This window comes from Rhamphochromis sp. 'chilingali' (genome assembly GCF_963969265.1).
Source record: "Rhamphochromis sp. 'chilingali' genome assembly, chromosome: 20".
NCBI classification, from domain to species: Eukaryota; Metazoa; Chordata; class Actinopteri; order Cichliformes; family Cichlidae; genus Rhamphochromis; species Rhamphochromis sp. 'chilingali'.
Window position 1 is genome coordinate 15,913,740 of NC_137947.1, and position 24,775 is coordinate 15,938,514.

Consider the following 24,775-nt stretch of genomic DNA (forward strand, 5'->3'; position numbering starts at 1 on the left):
ATAAGAATGTGAGACTACTGATTGTTTTTTCTCAAAAATTATTTCTCGTTTATTAAGACAGACAAACCATAATTACTATTACTATGTTTCCTTCATACATCTTATTACGCTGCCATTAGTAAAGGCAAAAAAAAGGGACAATAGCTGCATTTCTTAAAAACAAACCAAAAAACAAACCAAAAATCAGCCACAAATTTTAAAAAGAAAAAAAAATCTCAGTAAAATGATACAAATATTTAGATTAATAATAAATAAGAAATAAGTCAAATACATATTTTTAAGAACATATTAAAATACCCAAAAATTAAGAAGTGGAACATGCTTCATAAAAGACGAGGTGTGTACAGCGCACAGTGGGGTTTGATTTATCTAATCAGAAATCAAAGTGCTTTCAATAAATAATTTTGGGTCTTAGGATTTTAAACACAATACAAAAATACACTGACAATGAAACAGATGCAGAACACAACATGTAAAATAAGAGTTGTTTTTTTTGTTCTTGGCTACTCTGACCCACTGTGAGAGTGTGGGTCTGTCTACAGCAGTGGGTTGCGTGAGGGCTCCCATAATTTGCTTGCCAGCTGCCTGCAGTGCTGGAGGATGATCTCAGTGGGGATGACTCCCAGGTGAACTGTTAGGAGCTCGTAGCATTTCACTGTCTCGCCCGGGTGATTCTTACTATAGTACCGCAGCAGCTTCCTGCAACATGCATCGCTTTGTTTAGTCAGGAGAACGAATTAAAGAAAATATTTCTATCACACCAGGCTGGTTACCTGTAGTAATTCTGAGCAAGCATCCCGATAGGGGCGGAGTCATCGGGCATGATGGGTATGTCTTTTGCCTCCAACTTGAAGCCCTGATTGAAGAGGTATACAAATTGAATTATAGGCTTTTTTGCTGTTTCAGGCTGTTAAATTTGTTTTTATGGATAACAGAACAAAGTACAGCAGTGACTTACAGTTTCATTTTCAAACCAGAGAAAGTAGCAGAAGTAGAAATCTCCATCACGTAATGTTAGAGTGGAGTAACCCTTCTGAAGATAGTGCCGTGTTGTGCTGACCAGGCTCCACATCTTCAGTATGGATTAGAAAAAAGAAATGACAAAAATATGCATACTGTGATTATCCACACGCTGTCTTATGCACAGCCTAATGTACGATGAACATGAGGCTACAGACAGCTGGCCTAATTTATCACAACACTAGGAAAGAGTCGACACATAAACTCACCACCACACATGAAACAAAACTATCTGTACATGTTTGACTTCCAAGAAGTCAGACTTTGTCGTTTTTTGAGTAATAGGTCTCCAGGCTTTCTGAAGGTCTTTCAAAGCTTTTCTTTGATATTGCCTGCCTTTTCACCAATTTTCAGTCCAGTCCTTGCACCTGACCATTTGCAGAGTGATATAAAAAAGGCACCTACCACAAAAGAAGAATTAATGTTGTGTCTAGACGTAACAGAAAACTTAGCAAAAGGCTTACTTCAAATTCCTTACTACCTTTGGCACTTTGTTACTAGCAGCCTGTTCCACAAACACACAGTTTGCTGACATTTCTTTAGTTGAGTCTAGGAAAAATGCCAAAGATGACATAGCTTGATAGACATAAAATTGTATTTTTGAACCAACAATGTGATTCCCAAAAAGCTATTAGCTGAAAACTTGTCATATCCTTAAAAATGTAACTGAAAACTGAACAAGTGAAGGCCAAAAAAGAAATGGCAGGCCTAAAACCCAGCAGATGAACAGAAAATGGAAAACATTCCTGCAAAGACCTGACACAGCAACTGAGAAATGCATCTGACCATTAGGTCTACTGTTCATTGAAGAGAGAAATTGACTGAAGTAGGGCAACAGATCTTATCGAGTGAGAAATTCAAATTTGACATTTTTTGTTCAAATAATCATCAATATGTACAGAGATGAGACGAGTAGAACAGTCGAGTGTCTACAGTTAGCTACAGCTACTCTATTTCCATCTATGTTTGGACACATTCCAATAAATCAATTTACCCATTTCCCATTTCCCCAGCAAAATAGAAAGAAATGACGAGGGGGCTATTGACTTCTATACTTTACCCCAAAACAAATAAGATGCAGTTCTAGTTTTAGTGACCTTGTTTTTGATATACTGAGCCACTGGTCCCTTCCCCAGCTCAGACGTGGTCCGCTCTGTGATGCTGAGTGATGGCGCTATCATTTGTCCGCTTGATCGGTCCACACAGATAAAGTGGACGAGGCCTGGGAAATCCTCCAGGTAAGTGAGATTAATCAGTTAAGATTAATACGCTCAGCATAACAATGGGTTTGTTTTTTGGGTTTTTTAAGTGTATGTATGTTGTTAAAAACCATAAAAATACAAAATATTCTTTTACAAATATTACAAATTCTGCTTTGTAGAAAACAATTGCAGAGAAATTAGACAAAACAGGACATCACAGAGTTGCTGCACTGAGAGGATATGAGACCATGGTGATGTTCCTCTTGCTTTTCACTAACAGGAAGTCCTTCCAGTCCATCAGCTGCTCCCTTAGAGAGTGAGACAAAGATAGGAAGACAAAGAGGATACAGACAAAACAATGAAGGACGAGGTTGCACAGTGTCAAAATAAAAAAATGAAGTCAAGTTGGCAAGCCTAAAATATAACAACAAAAATAGTAGCTGACAGACACTCACTGCACCATGGTCTGGGCCCGCTCTCGCAGGCCAGGGGAGAGATGACGAGGAGTGTCGTCTGGTCCAGAGTCAGACAGAAAACACTGTCGGTATATGCCACACAGTTGGGTCTTCATGTTCTTGCACCACAGGATAAGACTGCAACATAAACAGACATTTAAAGCCTCACAGGGTCATCAAACTGTCTTGCTGTCATTTGGCCAGCAGAGGGCAGTAAGAGACTTACTCTCTGCTGAACCCAGGCCCTCCTCTGGAGAAGGCCCGGTTTTTGAATTCGGTCCAGACATTTTGCAACTGTGAGGACTGGTTAGAAGAAGAAAAGACAAAAAAAGAAGAAAAAGATTTGATTGGATCATGTGCAAACATTCTGTGTTTCTGTGATAACAAATGAGGATTAAAGTCAGTTTTTTGACTTGGGTGTTTGTGGCAAAGGCAGACGAGTGCTGAGGAAGTGTAGAAGAATACAGCCACTCAACGCAAAAGCACAACAACACACAAAAACAAACCTGTATCCCATTCAGTGCCAGGGTTTTAAGGAATTTATCCAGCTTGCTGCGCACTTCATGCATAGGCTGGCCTCTTGTGGAACCTCCTTGGCCTTCATTTAAGCGCTTCTCCAGTTTGGCAAAGGCTTCCCAAAATGTATACACAGACATGGCTACTCCACTGTGTGGAAACTGACACAGATGACACAGATAAATATGAAAAAAAATGAACTGTTTAAACAACTGAGCAAAAATATATTTAGATGCTGTGAACACTTCATGGCACAGAGGTTAAATAGATGTATCTCCAAATAAGTCAAAAAGACTCCCCCTACTGGCCACAAACAACAATATGTCTGTGCGCACATACTGTAAACAAGCAAATTACTGCACATATAGACTGTACGCGACTTCATATGGAGTCACTAATACACACATTGTTTGCTTGTTGGTATTCACAAACCTTAGTTAGCAGAACTAGTGTGATGCCAGGCCACAGTTTGAGACAGTACATGGAGTGAGGCATCATGGGATAGAGGCCATCTTTTTGCGAGACCTCTAAGAAGACTTTGTGAGGGGTTGCTGGATCAGGTGGATAAACTTCTAGAGTACTCAAGCTGTCCTCTGCCATCTGAATACAGTGTGTTTCACATTGTGTCAGGGTAACACACAAACAGAAAGCTGTTTACTTTGTTTACAAATGTATTCTCACCTGGATGTCTGGGTCTACAAACTCAAACACAGGAGTGCTTCCCCTCACTGGCTTTTCTGGTGATGTGAAAAATAAAGAAACAAATGACAAAGAACATGCTCTGCACACTTAACATGACTTAATCTGGTCACAGATACAGTTTGAGAAGTAGGAATCTGCATTTTGTATCTACTCGGTTTTATCCTTGTCTGTTAAAATCTGTTTGATGATCTGAACACAAAAGCTCTACTCAACAACCCACCTGAACTGCTTGAGTCTTTGTCTGTAGGTGAGGGCTCTGGGGTGTAAAAACTTTCATGGCCAGAACCAGATGTACTATCAATATCCTTCAGGCAAAGTGCACAGAAAGAGAGAATAAACACTCAGTAACAACATGCTTTGTCGGTGCTGTTTGAGAGGCTGTCACCACTTTGTACCTCTGGACTTGGGTCATCCACATCCACGTTGCTAGGATACATATTCTGTGCCATGATGATGAGGGCCAGGAGGTCTGAGGTGCTGAGTATACTTGCATTGCGACTAGAAAGAAATAGATGGTTGTAGCCATTACCATGTTGAATTGTAAAAAGTAAAAAAGGTAGGTATATGAGTATATGAACTGTAAGTACAGGTGATATACGAGGAAGGGTGTAAGCCATAAAAATAATGTGACAGGTTTATAGAAACATCTGTACCTGGAGTAGAAAGCGAGCAGTTTGGTGTGAACCAGGATGAAGGCATGCAGCACCTCCTCTCCTCCTCTCTCTACGCTGCTGTTGATCTGCTGAACCAAACGGCGCTCCAGGAATTCGATGCACTGCTCACACAGTGTGGGGTGGATCAGCCTCTCCACCGCCTAACAGAGTGATGATGGTGATTTTTAAATAAGATTTTAAAGAGATTTTTTTTTTTTAAAAGAAAGAAAAAGTCTATTTTCTAATCTGTACTAAGTGAGAAAGAACCACACCTCCACTAAGAAGCTCTGATCATTCTCTCGGAGGTGGCTGTAGGTCTCCAGCAGACTCTGGAGATGCTTCCACAGTCTCAGCCTTTGCTCCGTGTCCCGGGCGCGCAGTCTGGTGACGAGCAACATATGCTCATACTAAACCTCATGCTGTATTAAAAGCCAATGATAAACAGACAAAATGTCTTACTCTTTCCTGAGGAGGTTCCCACTGAGGGTCACCATGCCAAACAAAACTTCAATCATCTTATTCATCACGTAGATTTTCCTCCTTAGATCCTCCTCCTTTTCCTCGCCGTCTCCATTCACAGCAATGTACAGGCACTCATCAAACTGTAGACACAAAATACCCTAATAAATGTGGTTTTGCCCCAAGCGAATGAATGAGCTGGAAAATAAAGTGAAGGCGGTTGTCTTCTGCTCTTTGATTTCTCTAAGCGATAAAGGGTTTACACAAGAAAGAGCTAAAAGGCTGCTGACGCTGAGTGGACCTGAAACATGTCAAGTGCTTGGACTCGATAACTGCATCATGCGCGGCAGGAGGATAAAGCCTTAACAAGACTCACATGATAAAACATGCTGCTTCACAGAGACAAAGGCCTGCATTTAGGTGCTGTTGCTGAAGCCTGATTGCTTTACAGATCAGAAATCTTCAGACAAGGTCAAGAGAAATTAGAGTCATAGCACAATTTTTAGATAACTTAGGAACTTGTGCAGGGGGATGAAGACAGTTTTTTCTGTGTATGGCAGGTGCTACCTGGTGTAGTACGTAGATGTGGTTGTTTTCTGTCGTGAAAGATGTGTAGCTGTCAGCCTCTGTCACCATGGTGCTGAAGGAGATGATGATGGGAGCAAACAGAGTGCTGATGCTGTCCTCAAAGGCCGGAAACTGGGAGAGAAAAAAAGCAAACGATCAACTCATTTTAACACGTACAGGAAACAAGTTCAAAAGCACATGCAGAGTGTCTGCTGAATACAGCTTTCTTCAACTTTACCTCGTGGCCTTCCTCTTGAGACGCTCCATACTGTTTCTGGATATTCTGCTGAAATTCCAAGTCAGTCCAGTAGAAGAGCATTTCAGCACTCTCACTTGCTATCAGCAAGCACTTCATCTGGACTACAGATGCGTTCCTGTCCTTTTTTAATGCGGTGTCCTATTTTACTCCAACTTCTCCACACGCATTAGGCTGTAAAAAAAAAAAATGTTAATGTCACTGAGGTGAAAGACATAAAACAGAGTCCGGGGAGGAATTTTGTGAAGCACAAAGGACTGACTTGATACTATTCACACAGCTAAGGCATGCCCAAAAGGAAGATGTTAAAATCTTGAAACACGATTAAACAGTCCTCAGATTTCCATTTTATTGTTCCAGCATTTAGAGCACAAGTTTGAAAAATCTAAAAAAAGAAAAAAAAAAGAAAAAGAAAGATCACATCATTTTTTCATAAGTATTGATCTGAAAGCATGTCTGTGTAAGCATGCATTTATATTTGATTAGCTTACAGAAGCAGTTCTCAGTTTGCAGGACTGGCCTCCTGATGGGGCTTAAAGCCACTGCAGGTAGGTGTGGACAACCAGGTGGCAAGAATATAGAGCAGAATGAATGATATATTCTTATATTGTTGATGACTGTAATAGAAAATGTTGGAGAACTAGTGACTTATGAAAAGGTTGCCAAATAGACCCTGACTGATATATTGGTGGGGCCGATATTAGCCATTAGCAAGTATATCGATGTCGGCATTGTAATACCCGAAACACCCTTCAACCATGGTGCGTTTCCCATTACAGAAAACTTGATCAGGTAGTAGCATGTGTGTGAATAAAGAAGGCATTGTCAATGCAAAAGCCATCATCAAGTGAAAAATCTTAGTTAATGGAGCTTCAATACCACAATTCAATGTGGAAATAGTTAAATAAAGAGCAAAGCCTCCGTTTTAACACAGAGGAATATGAAGCTAGTCAGTCTGGGTCATGACGCTTATTTTGAAAAACAGGACTGTTTCATGGGGCTGAAAAAAAATCCACCCATATATCAGATTTTTAAATAAACAAATATTGCTATTTGTATCGACCTAAAAATCCTATATTATTAGGAAATAGGGATACTTGTTTAAAAAAAATCATTATAGATTATAGGTACAGAAATTAATGACACTTGTATCTCTGTAGCATCTTTGGTATAAAGATCACGACTAGCTCAGTGACACTGAGTCATTGTAACAGTATTATTATTGTGAATACATTTGCCACAGGAGTAACCGAAAGCAAGGAAATAAGCCTTCTCCTAGGCTCTGTTGCTTCCTGGCCTAAAGTAGGTAGACTCTGATAGTATATTAATGACGATATTCAGGCTCAGAGGCAGGAAAAAAGTAAGATCGGGAGCATAAATACCAAAATGTCCACCCTTGTTCACAAAGGTCCTTCTCCTCAACAAAAGATTTGAATAATGTTTGTAATTGTGGTGAGAGCAACACAGTGAGTGTACAGATGGGGTAACGACAGCTTTGAAACAGAAAGGATCCTTAGGGGCTCAGATCTTTGAAACATAACAAACAATCTTTTCTTCTCTTTCTTTTTATGTTTTGGCTGGTTTTTGTACATCTAACGCATATTTAATTAATATCTCATGATAGCCAGTTGGGCAAAAGTTGTGAGAAAGGCAGAAAAATCTGATTTGCAAATCTTTTGCAAACCCATAGACTAAAAATGTGCAGTCAGAAACACCTGATGTAACCATGAGCAGCTTCTCTTTTTTCATGGAGCTCCGATCCGTGCATTCACATCCCGTGTTTTACTAAAAGCCTTCCCTCTTTTACAAAACTTTTAACTTCCTCCATACACAGTCTGCTGATCCACAAACGTAGTGACCAAAGTTACAACTCGTATCACCGCAAATCACTCACACTTTTCTGCGCCGGATAACTCCAGCATCCCAGTCCAGTGTCTCCGTTGTCCTATCAATCAGCCCTCCTCAGTTTTCCGGGCCGTTTGGGGACGTTTTCATAGCGGGTTACAGTTTCAACCCAAGCTGCCTTCTTCCTTCCGCGCTGCAGCGCGACACCAGCGTTCAGTCATGTGACTTCAGGCAGGAAGTTTGCTGGTGTGAAAAGAGCTGGAGCTGTCAAACTATCGAGGAGAAGCGCTCGTCAGACTGCTGCTGTTAAGGAGCTCGTGTTAAGTGGAAGCTCCTCGAAGTGGATTACCCCTCGGGGAGCCCGATGAATAGTGAGGCAGGAAAAAGTCATGTGCTGGTGCATAAAGTGGCCCACATGACTAGGAGAGCTATGCTGTATAATAGCTGGTATTTGTGGCATGCAGCTGCATGATTGAGACTGAGATTAGTAGCGTACTCGTGCCCGCTTTCTTGGTTTGACATTTAGTGCAAATCTGTTTGCCTGTTGTAGTAAAGCTTCGGGATTTGTATGGAAGCTACTCAGAAAATGGCAAATCTTTGACGTGTACAGAGGAAAAAATATTGAAATTAATTAATTGGATGTATTATATTGTAGTGGTGGTGGTGGGGGAGTCACAGTGTTTGGCAAATGTATGAAAGTTTATTTATGTGATTAATACTGCAAAAGGCCTGGTGTTCATTCCAAGTCAGACTTTCGCATTTGGGAGCTGTTGCTGTCCACCAAATGGAATCCTAGGAGGAGTGAGTGCAAGAGAAACAGGTAGTTGTACTGCAAAATCAGAACAGTTCCACCAGAGAGCGAGTGGTGCTGAAATCAAAGATGTTTGCTACATTCAGAGGGAAAAAGAAAACACTGAGCAGCATTAAAAACCAACCCCCCCCCCCCCCCAAAAAAAACCCTAACCCGTTCTGGACACCCATGCAAGACAACATTGTTGGATGATAGCAGGATGCTTTCCATGGTAAAGAGAAAGGCTTTTACAATATCTACCCAGTTTAAGAACACTCCCCAGCTTCCCTTTCAGTTCATTCACTAGAATGTGCAAATCAGAGATCAGCCTAGAAAAGCCAGATTAGGCTTTTCATACCTAAAAAGCTATTCAACATTTCATCTGGATAGACAGATAAACGTGTACATGTACAAAGCCCTTGTAGAACCAAGTCTTGCCACTTGACAGCCATCCTGAAATATCTAAAAGCACTTATTTAGACACTTATTTTGAAGCGTTGTCACTAAAGTTTTCTTTAATTTAAGTGGTCACTTTGGTGTCACAGTTGCATGTATGAAGTCACCCGTAAAAACATATTTATAAAAAAAAAAAAATCTAAAAAGAGTGCTGTTATTGCCCAAAATGTTTTAAGACTTTTCTCCCCTCCTCCGGAAGTTAGACTTCCACCACCTTTGCTGATGATGTTTTCTCTTTAATGATGTGAAGGGGAAAGCACCTGTTAAACACACGGTGTAATAAGTGTTTATTGACAGAAAAGAGAAGCAGCCTGATAAATTCTAAACTTTGTGCTCAGATTTAGTCAAATGCAGCAGTGCGTTAGAGCACAGATCTAAAACAAACAGCGATGGCATCACACGAGTTTTTGAAGGTCAGGAAGTGGAATATTGACCATTTTAAGCTGCATTTTGCTACCTGAAGTCAAAATTAAAGCCCGGAGACCCCAGAAACAAACAACAACTTAAAAAGGCAAAGTCTCATAAAAAACATAGATTCCACAATGCACACAGTCACAAAACGTTTTTATCTAAGTAGCTTTATATTTCATATTATGTTACGAGACTTCAAAGTGTAGGGGTTTGCAACCAAAAGACCCCCAGTTCAATCCCTGGAGGAGACAGAAATAATTTTGGTGTTTTGTCAGGAAGGACAGTCAATATAAAACCTGTCACATGAAAAAATGTGGAGCTTTTTATTTAATATTATATTAATTTGCCAAATTGCTCATGAGTCCCTAAAAACCAGGGACTGGGTATCAAAATTCTGTTCTTCAAAGGTTATTGAGGAAACCTTAAAAACTTTTGAATTAAACCAAAAGTCTGCATTTTTGAATCTCATCCTTCTATAGCGGTAATGTGACATGTTTTGATAAATGGCTAAAATAACAAGCTATATACATGGACCTTACTCTGCATGCTGAGCAAAGATTTTAGGAGGTGGCCTGCTGGCTTGCGTGGCACTCCCACAAAAGCATGTTTCTCAGGTTAATTGGTGATTCTAAATTGGTCATAGGCATGAATATGAGCATGAATGGTTGTTTGTCTCTCTGTGTTAGCCCTGCGATACACTGGTGACTTGTCCAGGGTGTACCCAGCGTCTCACCCAATGACAGCTGGCATAAGTTTGAGGCTCCCTGTGACCTGGAATTGGAGAAGTGGAAGAAAGTGAAGAGAAGGTGGGCATAACTTAAGAGGGAAATGGAATTTAAAAATACAAAGTGCTAGAACAACTTTAAGAACTATGTCAATCTCAATTGCAGGAGTTAAATTATGGAACAGTCTAACAGAAGAAATAAAAGACAGTAAAAACATAAAACAGTTTAAAGTAAAATATAAAAACATAATTTTAAATAAGTATAAGAATGAAGAAAACGGGGTTAACCCAGGACGGTAATGTTGCTGGTAATGGTGTTGTGGTTCTTTTTGGGGGGTTTTTTGGTTTTGGTTTGTTTGTTTTTCCATAACTTGTGTATCTGCAAATATACACATTCTGTATTTTTCATATGAAAGAAACTATACTGTGGTGGGGCTTGCTAATTTCTTGTTTTTGATTTATGTATGTTTTGTTTTGTTTTACTTTTGTTTCATATGTTGTTTGTTTAATTTAAGACTAAAAAAAAAATTAAATGAATGAGAGGTAAAACTTGAGGGGGTAGGGACAAATAAGTAAATACTTCTGCCTACTTCTTTTCAAACAAATAATGGAATGATATTTTGTAATGATTGTGAAGGCACATGTTTGAAATAAAAATGAACTGAACTGAAAGTCAATGGAATGATGGATGAACAGATTAATGTTCTAATTGGTCCAAAACTGATTCTGAAGCATGAAAACACAGTGAACATCCACCCATTTATCACAGTAGGCACAAAAAGTCCTGGGACAGACAATTTGTTGTCTTAATCTTTAGATCAGGTTTTCACTCATGCAGGAGCGTCACAGTTACCACAGAATTGACATTTACTAGATCTTAGTGCCAGTGAGAATAAAGACGAATAGACCTATAGCGTGACCGAGTGTTTTTAACAAACATTTTCCAAAAAAGGAAAGGCATCTTTTCTGGACTGAGTTAATTTTACAGGCCACTGGGCCAGTTTGACTTTGGGGCCAATGCCATTGGGTCAGTGTAAGAAACTGTTCTTACAGAGACTGTAGGAACAGCTTAGATCTGCACAAGAACAGTTTCAAGTTCTTGGAGGTGCTTTGAACAACCTGGAAAACCTAGGCTGAATGCAAAGTTGGTTTCACGAAATGTTGACTTGTGTATTCTGTTCGATCCATATTGTACGACCTAAAAAACTAAATGGTTATATTTATGAAAGCATGTTGATTTTTTGGTGCCTAAAACCTTTGCAGTAAACAACATATTACACACATCTTCCATATAAAAACATATTCAACAAATATCATTATGTTTTTCAGAGAAAAGTCTTCAGCAAATCTGTGTTATATCATAATATTCGGCACTGTTTGTATGCTTGGCTGCTGAGTGGAGCAAAGAACCATAGTAGGATAAATATTTATGTTTTATTAACCTTGCTTAGCTCAAAATGGTTCAAAATGCCAAGACTTCAATGTTGCGGGCCAAAATCTAATCTGGTCCATCAGTTTTCTAGGTATCCGGCATCCACAGAAGTCTTACTTAAACTGTATCCTGTATATACAGAGTAAACATCTAGAAATCCTCAGTGTTTGCTAACAGGGCAAGAGGGCCTTGCATGTCTCAAAATGGATCATGGAGTATAAACAGTGTTAGGTGGGCCTGGGTATCAGTTACCTCGGCTAAGGAGAGACTGTCACGCAGAAGTGGCTGGACACCATACAGTCCTCCTAAACCACAACAGAATTTGATTTTGTCAGAGGATTTGATGTTCAGCCGTTATTGTCACAAAGCACGGGTTTATATGAACCAGAGTTTGCCAAACAAAACCATTTCAACCCATTCAGGTTGATAAGATCCTGTTCTGAGTCTTAGGAAGTTCACTAAGTTCACTGTTCCCATTGCCTCGGTCAATTATTGCTTAACCATTACTTTCAGGGCAGAGGTACTGCGGGTAGTTAACAAATTCAACATGCTTTTCATCAGAAAGGCATGCAGTTTTATTTTCTGATCCATATCAACAGGTAGCTGATGTAAGAATATTTCTAACCCGCACTGGCAACTGAGATTTAAAGCAATTTTCTGGAGTGTGCTGCCCAATTTAATCGACTTATCTTATTCAACTTTAGTACGTCTGCTCTCTCTCTGACTTTACTTTGAAAATAAAGCATGTTTTTATCTAACCCTGTATATATATGTGTAGCCAACACAGTATAATGAATAAAATTTCCTCTTCAAAGATCCCAGATGAAATGGGCCAGGTGTTAACGAGTCTGGTTTGATTCTTACATGTCAACAATGTCAGGCTGTTTAAAATAAACCACATGTGAAAGGAGGCTGTTCCTGAAGTTCATTTCTCAGACCAAACATTTCTGCTCCTTACATGAAAGCAAGAAGCTATTTCGCATGAATGGCACAAAATCTAATTCAAGGTATATGCTTTGGATCAGGCTCTTGAAGGGGTGCCAGTGGTAACGACTCCGTGTCAGGAAAGATCAAATTTGCTCAGTGGAGTTTTTCTTGTGTAGGAGAACCCGAAGGAACCTAGATGACGGGCATTTAACCATGGTCCTTTATTTCCCTTCTATACGAGTCTACCAAGCAGATTCCAGTTGTCTATGCATCAGCGCACACTGAGCCAAGTGTGGCTCAGGTTTAGCCTGTCTGGGTCAAGCTGAGGTCTGGACTTTTAGTTCATCCTGGCTTCATGTTTCCCATCAGCAGCTGCCTCATGCAGTGACAAGACAGCACTCTTCCCGCTACAAAGACTTGCTCCAGCTGCTTCCACAACTGGGCCACAGAGTCTAACAGTCTGTGTGTGTGTATAAAGAGCTGATTGAGTGAGTGCACAAACGATGGTAAACTTTAATACCGTGCCTTTGTATTGGGATCACAGTACAAGGGCATTTCTGCTTTGCTTTGTGCTCTTGTGCAAGTATAAATCATATCTTCCGATCTCTTTGTTTCTTTTTTCTATTGGTTACCATGTGCTCCTGCAGATCTCCGTCATGTCCCGAGAACCGCTGTGGAGTCTGGTTTCAGTGCACTTTCACATGATGGGACTTAGCTGTTTGTGCAGACGTAAAACTTCCTCCCAAATCCCCTCGTTAATGCTATAATGAATTTACAGTCAAAGGTTATGGAGTCTGACCTGTAGACAAACTAACATCTGAGTAGGATTACATTCTTTGTTTTAGTGTAGTCTGTGGTGAATTGCTCATTTTTACAAAAGAAAATAAAGAAAGCTTTCAAGATCTTGGGTATTTTTAGGTCTTTATTATTCATGTAAACTTTTTTTTTTTTTTACCAAAAAATAATATAGGCACACTTTACATATATAAAATAATGCTCTCCAAATGAAATATGAACATCTCCACATTAACTATAAACACATTCAGAGGATAATTATTTTTTATATTTTACATGTTTAGACACTTAACCTGCACTTGCTTATCACTGTTCTTAATGGTGTCAGTTTAAAGCTCAAAAGGCGTCATGACTAGCTCTCTCGAGGGGACATTTTCACTGACCGCGGTCTTACTTTTCAGCATAAGTTAGTCAAAATATTTTGAAGTAAAATGCAGATGACAGTCTGTAAACCATCGCAAGATAGTTGGATTTGTGTGTTGGTTCCCCCCCCCTTTTAATTAGACCCACCACCATGTGTGTGTTTATTTTTTTAAAATCAATGTCAGTTGGTCACCCTGTTACTGAATGAGTACATTCCTACAGGTTCTTTTTTGTTCTTTTGCACAGATTTTGCTTTAAAATTGGGGCATTAGTACAACTCTTATATAATAGAAATATAAAGACAAAGCAATATAAATTAGTTGTATACTGAATATAAGTAAACATATCAAGCTTAAAACACTTTATCACTCTTTTTTATGTACAATACATAATCTAATAATATGACAGTGAACCTGTACAATATGTACTGTAAAAAATATATATATATATATATATAGTATATTTAGTACAAAAGAAACCTAGCAGCATTAAAGGATTAAAAACAAAAGATCAAGAAAAGAAAAGAGTAAGAAGTGCTAAAATGTACCTGAAAAAAATCTGTATTTGATTTTTTTTTAAATCTATAGTCTGATTTAGCTGTGGATCCAGATGATGTGAATGATGGGTTCACATTATCTATCTGCGCATCACAGCAAAACAGCTAGTGACACATCCTGTCTATTATATCCTGCAGTTAAACTGAAGTGCGCACAAAGATCCTCAAAGCATGCACACAAAAAAGAATGAGGGGAAAAAAGAGATTTGCAATTTTCAGCCATTTGATATGGCAGAGGAAAACAAAGTGTGGTTTGAGCGGCACCCTCAACAGACACATCAGTAGCTTTATCAATAAAACACATGCATACACAAACATACACAGACAGCATGGGGTCAAGAAGAAACACACCATGGTATGTTTTCTCTCTGTGAAAAGGATCAAGTCATACTGAAAGTGATTTGTGTAAATCTCCTCATTCTGTAGGTCAAAGATTAGAAATAGAGGCTGTAAATAAAATTTCAAAAGTCTAAACTCTCTAACACATGGTTAAAAAATTTGTGTTTTTTTATTTTATTTCTGCAACTGCAGTCTTGTAGCATTTGAGGAACTGCTGGTAAAAAGCAATTGGAAGTTTTCAGTGCGTGTGTGTCTTGACTTAGAAAGCCTGGGTTTGTTTTTTTAATCTGCTTGATCATTTAAATATATATCAGTGCGGATGGAAGCTTGTTATCCAGAGAATTGTTTTGTCTGTAAGAGTACTTGAGCATTTTGTAAAACTTCTCACAAAGTGGTATTCTAGTCTTTAAAATCTGAGTAAAACTGGTGTTGGTGGTGTGGTATCAGATGACACTTCATGGGGATAAAGGATCAATGTTATCTCCGACAGGCGTAAGCATTAATATTTTTGATAACATAAAAACCTATAGTCATGGGAGGCATAGCTATTGTCCGTCCCGCCCTCAATGTCTTGGGCTTCAGCTCTGGGAATGTCTCATTGTTCATCATGACCAGCTTTTCCCCATTCAACTGGACATGTCTGCAAAGAGAAGAAGAAATACGGTGTGTTAACTCAGTGAGTTACAACATGCTTAAGTCACATAATCAAATTTACCGACCGTCTTATATTCCAAGTCTTCTTCCCCTGCCTTCTGACAAATAAAACTGGTAGGCCATGGTAAGACTTTATCAACAAAAGACTCGGGATCTTCATTATTTCATGGGCCTTGTATCTTGCCTATCATTCTGCCAGCAGGGGGTGCTGTTGTCACATTATTGTAATTAAAACAACTGCAAAGTGTGAAAACTGACATGTTGAGTGGAAAATACCAAGAGCAAACCCAAGTTTATTTCTCTGTTAACATTTTGGGTCATCTGTATTCCCTAATATTTGGCTTTAGCTGCATTTACTGCAGCTGCTCACTGTGATAAAAGTCATAAGGCTACAAAAACCAATATGCTCCTCATATATATGAAACAATTTTCTAAGACACTCTGTTAAAGTGTTATATTGTAATGATTTAGGTTGTCACATTCATCAAAATAACCCCTGCTACATCTTCATCTACTGTAAAACCTATTAATATTTCTTTTTTCTTTTTTTAAGACTCCTGACTAGGCATGATCATAGAAATCTACTTACGTGAACAAATCCAATTTTACAAAGTCAAACACCAGTTTCATTAAACCAAATAACAGTCAGTTTGAGTATGACCTTTGCTTTTTTAATTCACAGTGGTTCTCTTTATCCATACAGGACACAATATGCTAATTATTATTAATGTAAATGCAGTCTGTCCACACTATTTTCTATCTACGTTTCCCCTGAGATTGTAATGTTCACAATAATAAAGGAATAAAGGGCAGTGGTTTGAAGACTTTTACATGAACATTGAATTCAAGAAAAGATCAAATAAAATGATGTTCACTAATGAGAAGTTGTAATTCAAACCGGACTGCTCAAAGCCTTTCTTCACATACATGGGTCTGAAAACTTAAAAAGTTCCACTACTCAAACCAATTTATAGACATCTGGTGTTGCTAAATTCATCATAAAAATCTCCCTGCACTCCATGTGGTAAATGAAAGCACTTTAGGCCAGGCACATCGTTAGCTTGCTCTCCTATTAACTGCCTTGCGATCCTGTTCTAACACCTAAAACATCCTCCATCATTACACTGTTATTGAAGGATCATGCTTGAGCTTTCATTAAGGCCGCATATGGGTATCATATAACAAAAAGACAGACACGCACACACACAGTCTTAGGTCATTAGACTGTTATTTCAGGATTTGTGTCTTAAGTCTGAGTCCGAATAACAGGCCAGGGGATTAAGGGAGAGAGTTAAAGACTGAAACCATAAAGTTTTTATTTTAAGAGACATTTTAAGGAAATGGGAATTATATTACCTTGTTACATAAAGTGAAATATATTGTAGCTAAATGGAATGTATATAAAATGAAAAATCGATTGCTAAAACATCTGTTGTAGGCTATAAAAACAAACTCAAAAAAGGACATGAAAACACACTAAAACTTTGCAAAGGACTGTGCTCTCTGAAAATTTCCTTCAATAATTAAGGTGGCAAATTAAAGCAGTGCAATGACAATGACCATCTGAACAAACTTAAGTTTTATTTTTCAGTTAGCTTTAATTGTTACACATTATTCTTTATGAGAATACTTGTCTTCACCTAACTCTAATCCAGATAAAGACAGGAAAAGGTAATTGCATTTGAGTGTACATTGGCATGTTTTGCGGTGTGGCACTCACTCAGCATGCTGGCTCCATATAAATTATACACTGTGGTCATAAAAGTAAATTGAGTCACTGCAGCTCTTTGAAGTTTTGATGTTTAACACCCTATTAAGTTTGGAGGCATAAACTTGTTTATAAAATTATAATTTTCCTATTCTCCATTTCAGTGTTTTTCCTGACATTTGCACAAGTAATTCCTTTTACAAACCAAGGTTTACTCAAGCAGTGTACAAATAATCAGCATTTTATTCTTTTCTTTTTGTTTTATATGAGCAATAACTGTCACATTTCTCTTTTTTGAGCGACATAAATCAATAGAAAAGAACTGTTTCACATAGAAAACAATTACCTAAAGCACGTGTGCATGTTTAAGTTTATATCTGCACATGTGTAAGAGACTAGAGATACTAACTTGGCTCGCAGTCCATCATTGCCATAGGGCTGCAGTAGGTACTGATGGACAGTCTTGTTCCGTAACGTTCCAGCCAATTTGATTTTCTTCCTCGATCGATGCAGGTTGATGATGTAGATCGTTATGGATCCTCTGACATAGTTATGACTAGTGTCACAAAGAAAAAGATGGACACTGCCTCATTAATTTTCTTTTACATTTAGAAAAAAAAAAGATCAGGGCACAACAGAAAACGTCGCTTCTCCACATCTGTTAATGGGGATTCATTATATATTACATTGCCATGTTGAATAAAATTCTCTATAATTAAAGATGACTACAAAGAGAAGAAAGTCTTTGATATTTGCATCCCATATAGTAATGGAATAAAACCACGACTCCTTGATCTAATCTGGATCAAAAGGCTTTCGGAAAATTAATAAAGAAAGATAAAGCCGGCTAAAAAAAGGAAATTCCTTTACATAGCAAGTTACTTTTTATTATAGCCTAAAACCCATCATCTACTGTATATTTAGCATCAACATATTAAACTGCATTTCATTTTTGAAGCCTTTATCATTCCATTAAAGTCTATCTAATACAGAAATCTGCTTCTCTTATACAATATCCAGTATTGAAACCTGCCGCTGTCTGGCCCAGGGTCAAATGAGGGGTGTGAACACAAAGGGCAACACTTCTTGAGTTACACAGACAACAGTCTTTGAGTCCCTCTCCTTAGAGCAAAACACCGGGGACACAATTTGATAGGAATACTGGTCAAAGGTAAATAACTCAGTGAGACAGATAAGACAAACATGATAAAATCTAATAAGAGCCCATATATGAGGACAAAGACAACACAGCTCTAGTGAATACCACATGTCAGCCTTGGTGTTCACCGTCTGGTAGACATCGCTCCCAGTTACCACCTCCTAAATCTCATATCTTCAAAGCAATATTGGATTTTGGTTTTATGTTTACCTTTGTTTTTTGTGCACAGGTTTAGCAATTTCAGTAACCCGGCAGGACTGTTAATGTTTAATATATCTACCAGGAGATATAGTCCCGTACTCCTACTGGGAACACATTATATCTGGCTCTGTGTTAAACTCCTACAGCCTTGTTTCTCAGAAATGTGGACCATGGTTCAGATGGTTAGATGGAGTAGGCGATAATAACCTTTTAGACCTTTAAAATGATGAGGTTCTTAAAGATCCAAACCAGGAACATAAACATGTGTTGATGCTGTTTGATGTTGGAGCATCGCTGGAAAGTGAAAAAAAATGCCATTCAAACCACTAAAAGGGGTAAAAGGGCAGTGGAAGTCATATTTAATCTGCAAAGACTGCTTGGACACATTTATATTCTTTGCTCTCTAATACAATTTAGTCAAACCACCAAGACTACAATGGTTTGCCTACTTAAGGGCTGACTGTGTAAAACCACAAAGTAGCAGAAATAATGGCAACTGAAGTGGCTTTGGATTTGAGACAGACTGCTTTAGTGCTTCACTGTCTGAACATATGAGTCTAGGGCTGATTGGTATCTTGAGTGGAGCTCAGTGACTCCACATGCCGAGGGCATTTCTCTACTCCTAAATTTACAATACATACCAAGAGACTGAGTGAGTACACTTGTTGAAAACTATTTAGAATATCTGCATGAGTGTCACTAGAACTCACGCTTCTGTAGTATTTCTTGCACATTTATCAACCACCTATCTTTGCCGTGCTCCGATATTTTTCTAAGAGATGCTCCACCTGTAAATGAGCACCGTCTAGAGTATGGCCGTAAGTCTACCCTAGTGCTGACAGCCACTGGCCTGGGTTAAATGATAACCTTGAACAGGCCATGGTGGCACTCTTTATCTCCTCGCGGCACAGACTGCCTTATTGTCCCTCCCCCTCAAATATCCCCCTCCAGCCAATCTGACATGGGATAAAGGTCTGTGCACACCTTTCAGCAGCCCTTTGACGACAGGGAGACAGAACCCACACACCTGATAAGTGATACCCGTTAAGTTTTAGTCTCTGAGCTGTGAATGAGCGGGTGTCTATGGTCTGCTTATTTATGGGAAGCCAAATGGTGGAGTTAGGGATTTTGTTCTTCCTCACCAGACACCAGCCTCAGGTGTTTGTGAGAGGCAAGAGGGGGCGTTCTTTAAACTACAGTCATCTGTTTTCTGTCTGACATTCCTGAAAGTATTGCTAGACTTTACTAAAAGTCTATGAGCATTCAGCAGCAAAACTGGAACAGGTTACAAACTAATCCAAGGTAGTTAAGCACGTACTTTTGATAGCTGGTACAGTGGGCATAGATACGTAGTTTGTCTCGTATGACTCGTCCTGGTTGCGGCTTCCTCTGCAGTCCAGCCACTCGCACAGCTAAAACCTTGGGACCAACCAGACGTCTAAACACCAGAGAAAACCAGTAATCCTGTAAATGAAATATCATCACACACACACACACACACACACACACACACACACACACACACACACACACACACACACACACAAAGAGACAACAATTTGCATTATTTTTATGATTGCATTAGTTAATTGATTCTCATTGTAACTTTTCAAGACAGGGTTCCAGTAGTGACAGTTGAAAGACACCAGTAAAAAGCAATAGGTGTGGAGAAGACGTTTTACATGCAAAATAAAAGAAAACAACATTTCATTTAAAAAAATAAAATAAATAAATTAAAAAAAAAAGAGAGAAACTCTGGATTCCCCTCAAACAGAACAGCTCCAAAATCTCTATTGTTTTTAATCGAGACATGAAATGTCCCGGTGATTGTAGAAACAGATTTGGTTTCGCAAGCTGTGAGAGTTAAGTATGTGTCGTAAGTGGCTAACGTGTGTAAAGAGAGATGTGGTGCACAAAAACATCAAGTCTGAATACTGGACTTCTAGTTGGAGCGCACTGTCACATGACACACGTCACATTGTATTTAACAACCGCTGACTCGTTTAGATTTGACACTTCTTAAATATGACATTTTTACAAAATATTATCCTCTATCATGAATTGCTGTATTCATTATGATTGTTGAGTGGCCCACCATACTAAGTTAAACTCTATAGACTATAGGGACTCAACACCTCTTCAAGAGACCCAGAACAACATGTGCTCCTCAGGAAGTTCCCATGCAATCCTGCATATGGCAACATTTAAGGGCTTCTTTTTTCCACTCAGACTTTAACTTAATTTGCTGCCAAGGCATCGAAGAAGCACAGCACAGTATAGAACAGTATAGTGGTGGCCACGGCCAGAGGGACGGATGAATGAATGTATGATCCATGATTATTACACAAAGAATAAGACAAAGAGCAGTGACGAGTCTTGGGTTTCATTTATTCCAAACTTGTTGCTTTGTTTTTAAATTTCAAAAACACATGTAACAAAAAACACCAATAAACCGATAGAATTTAATCTGTGGCTGTGATGACCACAGCAATGATTAGTGATTGTTAATGTGGAATATTTTAGAGAAATATCTGTTGAGGTTCTAGATCTCCAGCTGTGTAACTGTTTCCTTCTTATCCTATTGCTCGCCATCGTCTTTTTCATCCCTTTCCGTGTCTTTTTTAAATTTAATTTTGTATTTTTGCACCTTACTTTCCCCCCTTGGATAGATATACAGACAAACGTCAACTGCTGGAACAACCATTACTTCAAGAACTGGTAACATGCCAATATAAATAAAATAAAAACACCAGACACCAAACAAACTTCAGCTGCTCAGAGGTAACAAAGGATGATAACAATTAAACCTTTATGGTTAGCCAATACGGACAAATTAGATTCAGCCCATTGCATCATCAACCTGCTTTTGAAAATTCTTTCTTCTTTAACGGTGAGCAAAAATCTCCTTACTTAGTGCCAGTCAGACAGAGTTCTGTTTAAAGAATGGATCTCAGACAAAATCAGCCATCTCTTTAATTTAGGCGTTTACTGCTCACTTCTAAAGGGGATGGCTGACACATGTGGAGTCAAAACAACACAAAACAGGAAAGAGAAGCATGATTGGGAAAGAAGAGTATGCTTTAAAAAAAAAGTAGGAAGGGGAGGGGAGAAAAGTGTGGAAAAAAGATGAGGCAGTTGAGCCATTCAGTGGGCTGGGGGCTTTCACTAGATTCTACCAATGGTGGAGTCATCCTATAGGGGATGGGGCCAGGTCATAAATTTCCCATGCAGTGGACAGGTTGGCGCTGCAGTGAATTCTCTCAGCAGGTAGGCTGGTGCAGCCTTCAGACATCCAGCCATGTTAAAAGCATTGTGATCTTAGCGGGAGATCCCCATTCCCAGAAAAATAATGGAGACAAAGAGGGAGGAAAAAATGAAGCAATCTTTATTGTTTAATATCTTATAGGTGAAGTGAGGTTAAAGTAAGTGCATGCCCGCTAGTGAGATCTAATGAGGGAATTTCTGAAAAATGTTTTGCAGATGTAATTAGTTCATGAGCCCAATAACATTAGCAGCTAATAATGTATTTTGGAGCTCCCAGTACACATTAGACTACCTATTTCTAAGTAAAGCAAAATGAAAAGAAAAAGAATATAAGTCCTAAATAATAACAAATGTTTGATAAATGCCAAGACTCCATCATTTTTTCCTTTATTGTTGGAAGAATGAGTTACTGTCATTAATATAATCTTCTCACCCTACACTGCCTCTGCTTTATATAAACCCATTTTTATTAACTGAATAAATCTTTTTTATGAACTTGACACGTGGTACCATTTTATCACTTCTTGACATTTCAGGATTTTTTTTAACAAAATGAGATTAGCTAAAAAGCGAGACAATGCTACAAAGCACCCTTTTAAAAAGAATTTAATTAGAGGGTTTAATAAGAAACAAACATCGGGACTGCAGAGGTATACCTCTTACACGTGTTAATATAATTCCCCCCTCATATTCTAATAATGCACAACCAAGTGACTAACAATGAAACAATAATACGTTTTTTAGGTTTTTTTTATTTTTTAGACCAAACCACCGGGGAACTTGGCATTGGGCAGTCTCATTCCACACAGGTTTGCAGGCTATTTGACTAACATGCCTGTGCATCAGATTCTCAGGTTGCAGATCTCTCACCGGCAGACTGTCCCACACAGAGAAGCACAAAGTTATGATGGGGGTTGAGGGGAGCAGTGACACTGTCCTGTGCTACTGATAAAGGGCTAAGGTTACATGGCATTTTGCCCCCGCGTCTAACTACTCATCACCACTAAACACCTTTCATCTCAGCTAATAGCTCCCACGGGAAAGAGTAAGAGGTGCCATCAACGCACCAAGTCTAATAAGGGAAAACTCTTGCATAGTTGTCCGGTCAGATCTTGGCCATTTTGATTGCAGCACTAAGAAAGTGAACAGACATTTTAATCTTTTTTGAAATAAAATAAAGAAGCTTACAGGTAGAGGGTTAAAATTCTGGTCCACAAGATGTGTGTATCCATAGTCAAAGAATGAGTGACGCAACACAACATCAATGCCATTCAGTGCAGCCATACCCAGTGTGTTCATCCACCTGCAATATGTGAAAAATATGTGATACATGAGAAATAGTCAATATTTTATTAGGAATAAATACTTTAAACTAGAAAATATGAAAGATTTTTTAATTGTGGCTTCCAATGTTTTAAGCAAAGGTAGTATGATGATAACAATACTTACAGAAAGCCAGCAGCATACGTGTCAGAGAGATTGCTGATGCCGCTTGCCCATGCTGGCCCAAGTCCACCAAGCCACACCTTCTTACCCGGAGTATGTGTGTTCACAACCTGCGATGAGTCATTGAAAAGAAAATTATCAACAAATTTGGATTTCACATTTTAGGCTTAAGAATCAGTGCAACCTTTTCCATCTAAAATTATCTGAGGGCCATCCATCCAACTCACGGTTGGGCTCGGCTGGAGATTATGCCAGCTAACATTGAACAAGAGGTGGGATAAGCAGCATCCCTAGTCCATCTGAGGAGCATTACAATCCTAAATTCTTAACTTTATAAACTTTAATGATGAAGAGGAACCTTTGTTTTGTTATGCTAAATGACTGCATTTTACTGTCTCTGTAAACGAGTGAGACGTCGTGAGAGTTTGCAACAAAATACTTCTAGCAATACAAAGAGAACAATAATAAATATAATAATAATAACAACAAATCGGAAAGACATAAACGTGACCTTATTGTTTGAGTGGTGGTACACAGAGGAATCCCACTCCTTTTTCCTGTTAAGTTTTATTTCTTGGTAGTGATTGCTTATTTTCCCTGATCATCTTTCAACTCACCCAGTTTTGATAATATTACGAATTGGCAGCCATAACCATCTTACCCTCAGGGCTTACTTTTGTGGTTTGCACATGTGGCCTCTTCAGCAACCCTGCCCCAAAACTATCTCAGGTCTGGATGATCCAGAATTTTGCAAACTCATTAGAAATGCAAATATATGTCCGGTCATATAGTTTGTATTTACACTACAGGTATAGAACTCCAGAGTTTAAGGAGTCATTACAGGCATCCCCATTTTATCAAGAATACAATATATATGCATATGACTGGGATTATTTATAGTCAAAGTTTAAGTAAAACTTAAGTACCTTGGTCACTTTACTGATCTGCTCTGCAAGTGTGTCCAAAAGTCGAGTTTTTAGGAAGTCCTCTGCTTTGTTTATTCTGCCATCCATGTAATAACTGTAATGAAAATGCAAAACAAACAGAGTGAAAATATATGCAAATTTATATAAATTTGATATCCTTGATTTGATATCCATCCATCCATCCGCTTATGTTCAGTCTAACCTTGCAACGATGAACTTTAGACTGTAAAGGTTTTACAGCAGCTTTGATAAACAGGCACTGACATACTCAATTATATTTCAGTGCAGTGATAATCCAATTTTACTGAGATTGCCTAATGGATGGCTTGGAAGCATGGACATTTCAGACAGACTGAATAATAAAGACATCAATCTGCATGTGTGTGAGAAAAGGATAAAAAACAAAAAGACATGAGAGAAAAAGAGTGTTTAGGCAGCATGAAGAGAAGAATTTATTTATTAGAGCCAAAGTCCTGCTGAACAAAACCCTGTGGGAAAACAAAAATCCCCTCCAACATACTCTCTAAACGAGGGAAAGTCAGTGATAATAGCTACACTGTCTAGTGCATATTCAGGTGCCATAAAAAGGCTTTCCCCCCCACTATTTTATTTGATGAGTGAGTTGCAAAGTTAGTGCGGTGAACACGTAAATATGTCTGTTACATTCAACTGTTAAAACGACTTAACACTAAACCAATCTGTGGCAGGTAAACTTCCTTGTATTTTGTTGTTGTCCTAGAGTTTTTAATCTGGTGCCTGTGGCAAGACGCATGACGTTAGGAATGCATTTTATATCAACCAGTAATGACCAGCTAACCAGAAAGCTTAAGACAACAGTAATTGTCATGACAAAGAAGGCTACAGCCTTTATCTCCTCCTGGCACAGCTTCTGTAAGGTCTGGCTTTTCCTTATTGGGAGATGTGTATCATAAAACTACCTTGATCGTGT

At 38.7% G+C, this 24,775-nt stretch overlaps 2 protein-coding genes across 3 annotated transcripts in view; both read right to left on the reverse strand.

The window, feature by feature from the left end:
* Positions 1-29: 29 nt before the first annotated feature.
* hps1 (HPS1 biogenesis of lysosomal organelles complex 3 subunit 1) lies at positions 30-8,006 on the reverse strand. Its single transcript, XM_080868318.1, has 18 exons — positions 7,725-8,006; positions 5,813-6,004; positions 5,575-5,706; positions 5,008-5,150; positions 4,821-4,929; positions 4,549-4,709; positions 4,291-4,393; positions 4,116-4,200; positions 3,875-3,930; positions 3,626-3,793; positions 3,184-3,354; positions 2,904-2,980; positions 2,678-2,815; positions 2,465-2,530; positions 2,118-2,262; positions 959-1,072; positions 774-856; positions 30-699 (listed from the first exon to the last, which is right to left on the reverse strand). Exons 2-18 carry the CDS (start codon positions 5,927-5,929, stop codon positions 537-539), a joined length of 2,031 nt encoding a protein of 676 aa, XP_080724444.1. The 5' UTR covers positions 5,930-6,004; positions 7,725-8,006; the 3' UTR covers positions 30-536.
* Positions 8,007-13,391: 5,385 nt separating this feature from the next.
* hpse2 (heparanase 2) overlaps positions 13,392-24,775 on the reverse strand; it is a 57,400-nt gene continuing 46,016 nt past the window's right edge. For both annotated transcript variants that reach the window (XM_080869780.1, XM_080869779.1), the window contains 6 exons: positions 23,827-23,920; positions 22,904-23,010; positions 22,643-22,757; positions 19,509-19,654; positions 17,240-17,386; positions 13,392-15,108 (listed from right to left, as the gene is read on the reverse strand). In XM_080869780.1, the coding sequence (XP_080725906.1) occupies positions 14,946-15,108; positions 17,240-17,386; positions 19,509-19,654; positions 22,643-22,757; positions 22,904-23,010; positions 23,827-23,920 (772 nt within the window). In that variant the 3' untranslated portion in view covers positions 13,392-14,945. The remainder of the gene's footprint in view (positions 15,109-17,239; positions 17,387-19,508; positions 19,655-22,642; positions 22,758-22,903; positions 23,011-23,826; positions 23,921-24,775) is intronic.

Bases quoted from the DNA above. Each gene is read 5' to 3' on its own strand.
- hps1 (XM_080868318.1), bottom strand. From the start codon at position 5,929: ATGAAGTGCTTGCTGATAGCAAGTGAGAGTGCTGAAATGCTCTTCTAC. The intron at 3,931-4,115 runs GTGGGTTGTTGA...TCACATCACCAG, and splicing joins CAAAGACTCAAGCAGTTCAG to AAAAGCCAGTGAGGGGAAGC. The intron at 2,263-2,464 runs ATATCCTCTCAG...GATTAATCTCAC, and splicing joins AGGAACATCACCATGGTCTC to TTACCTGGAGGATTTCCCAG.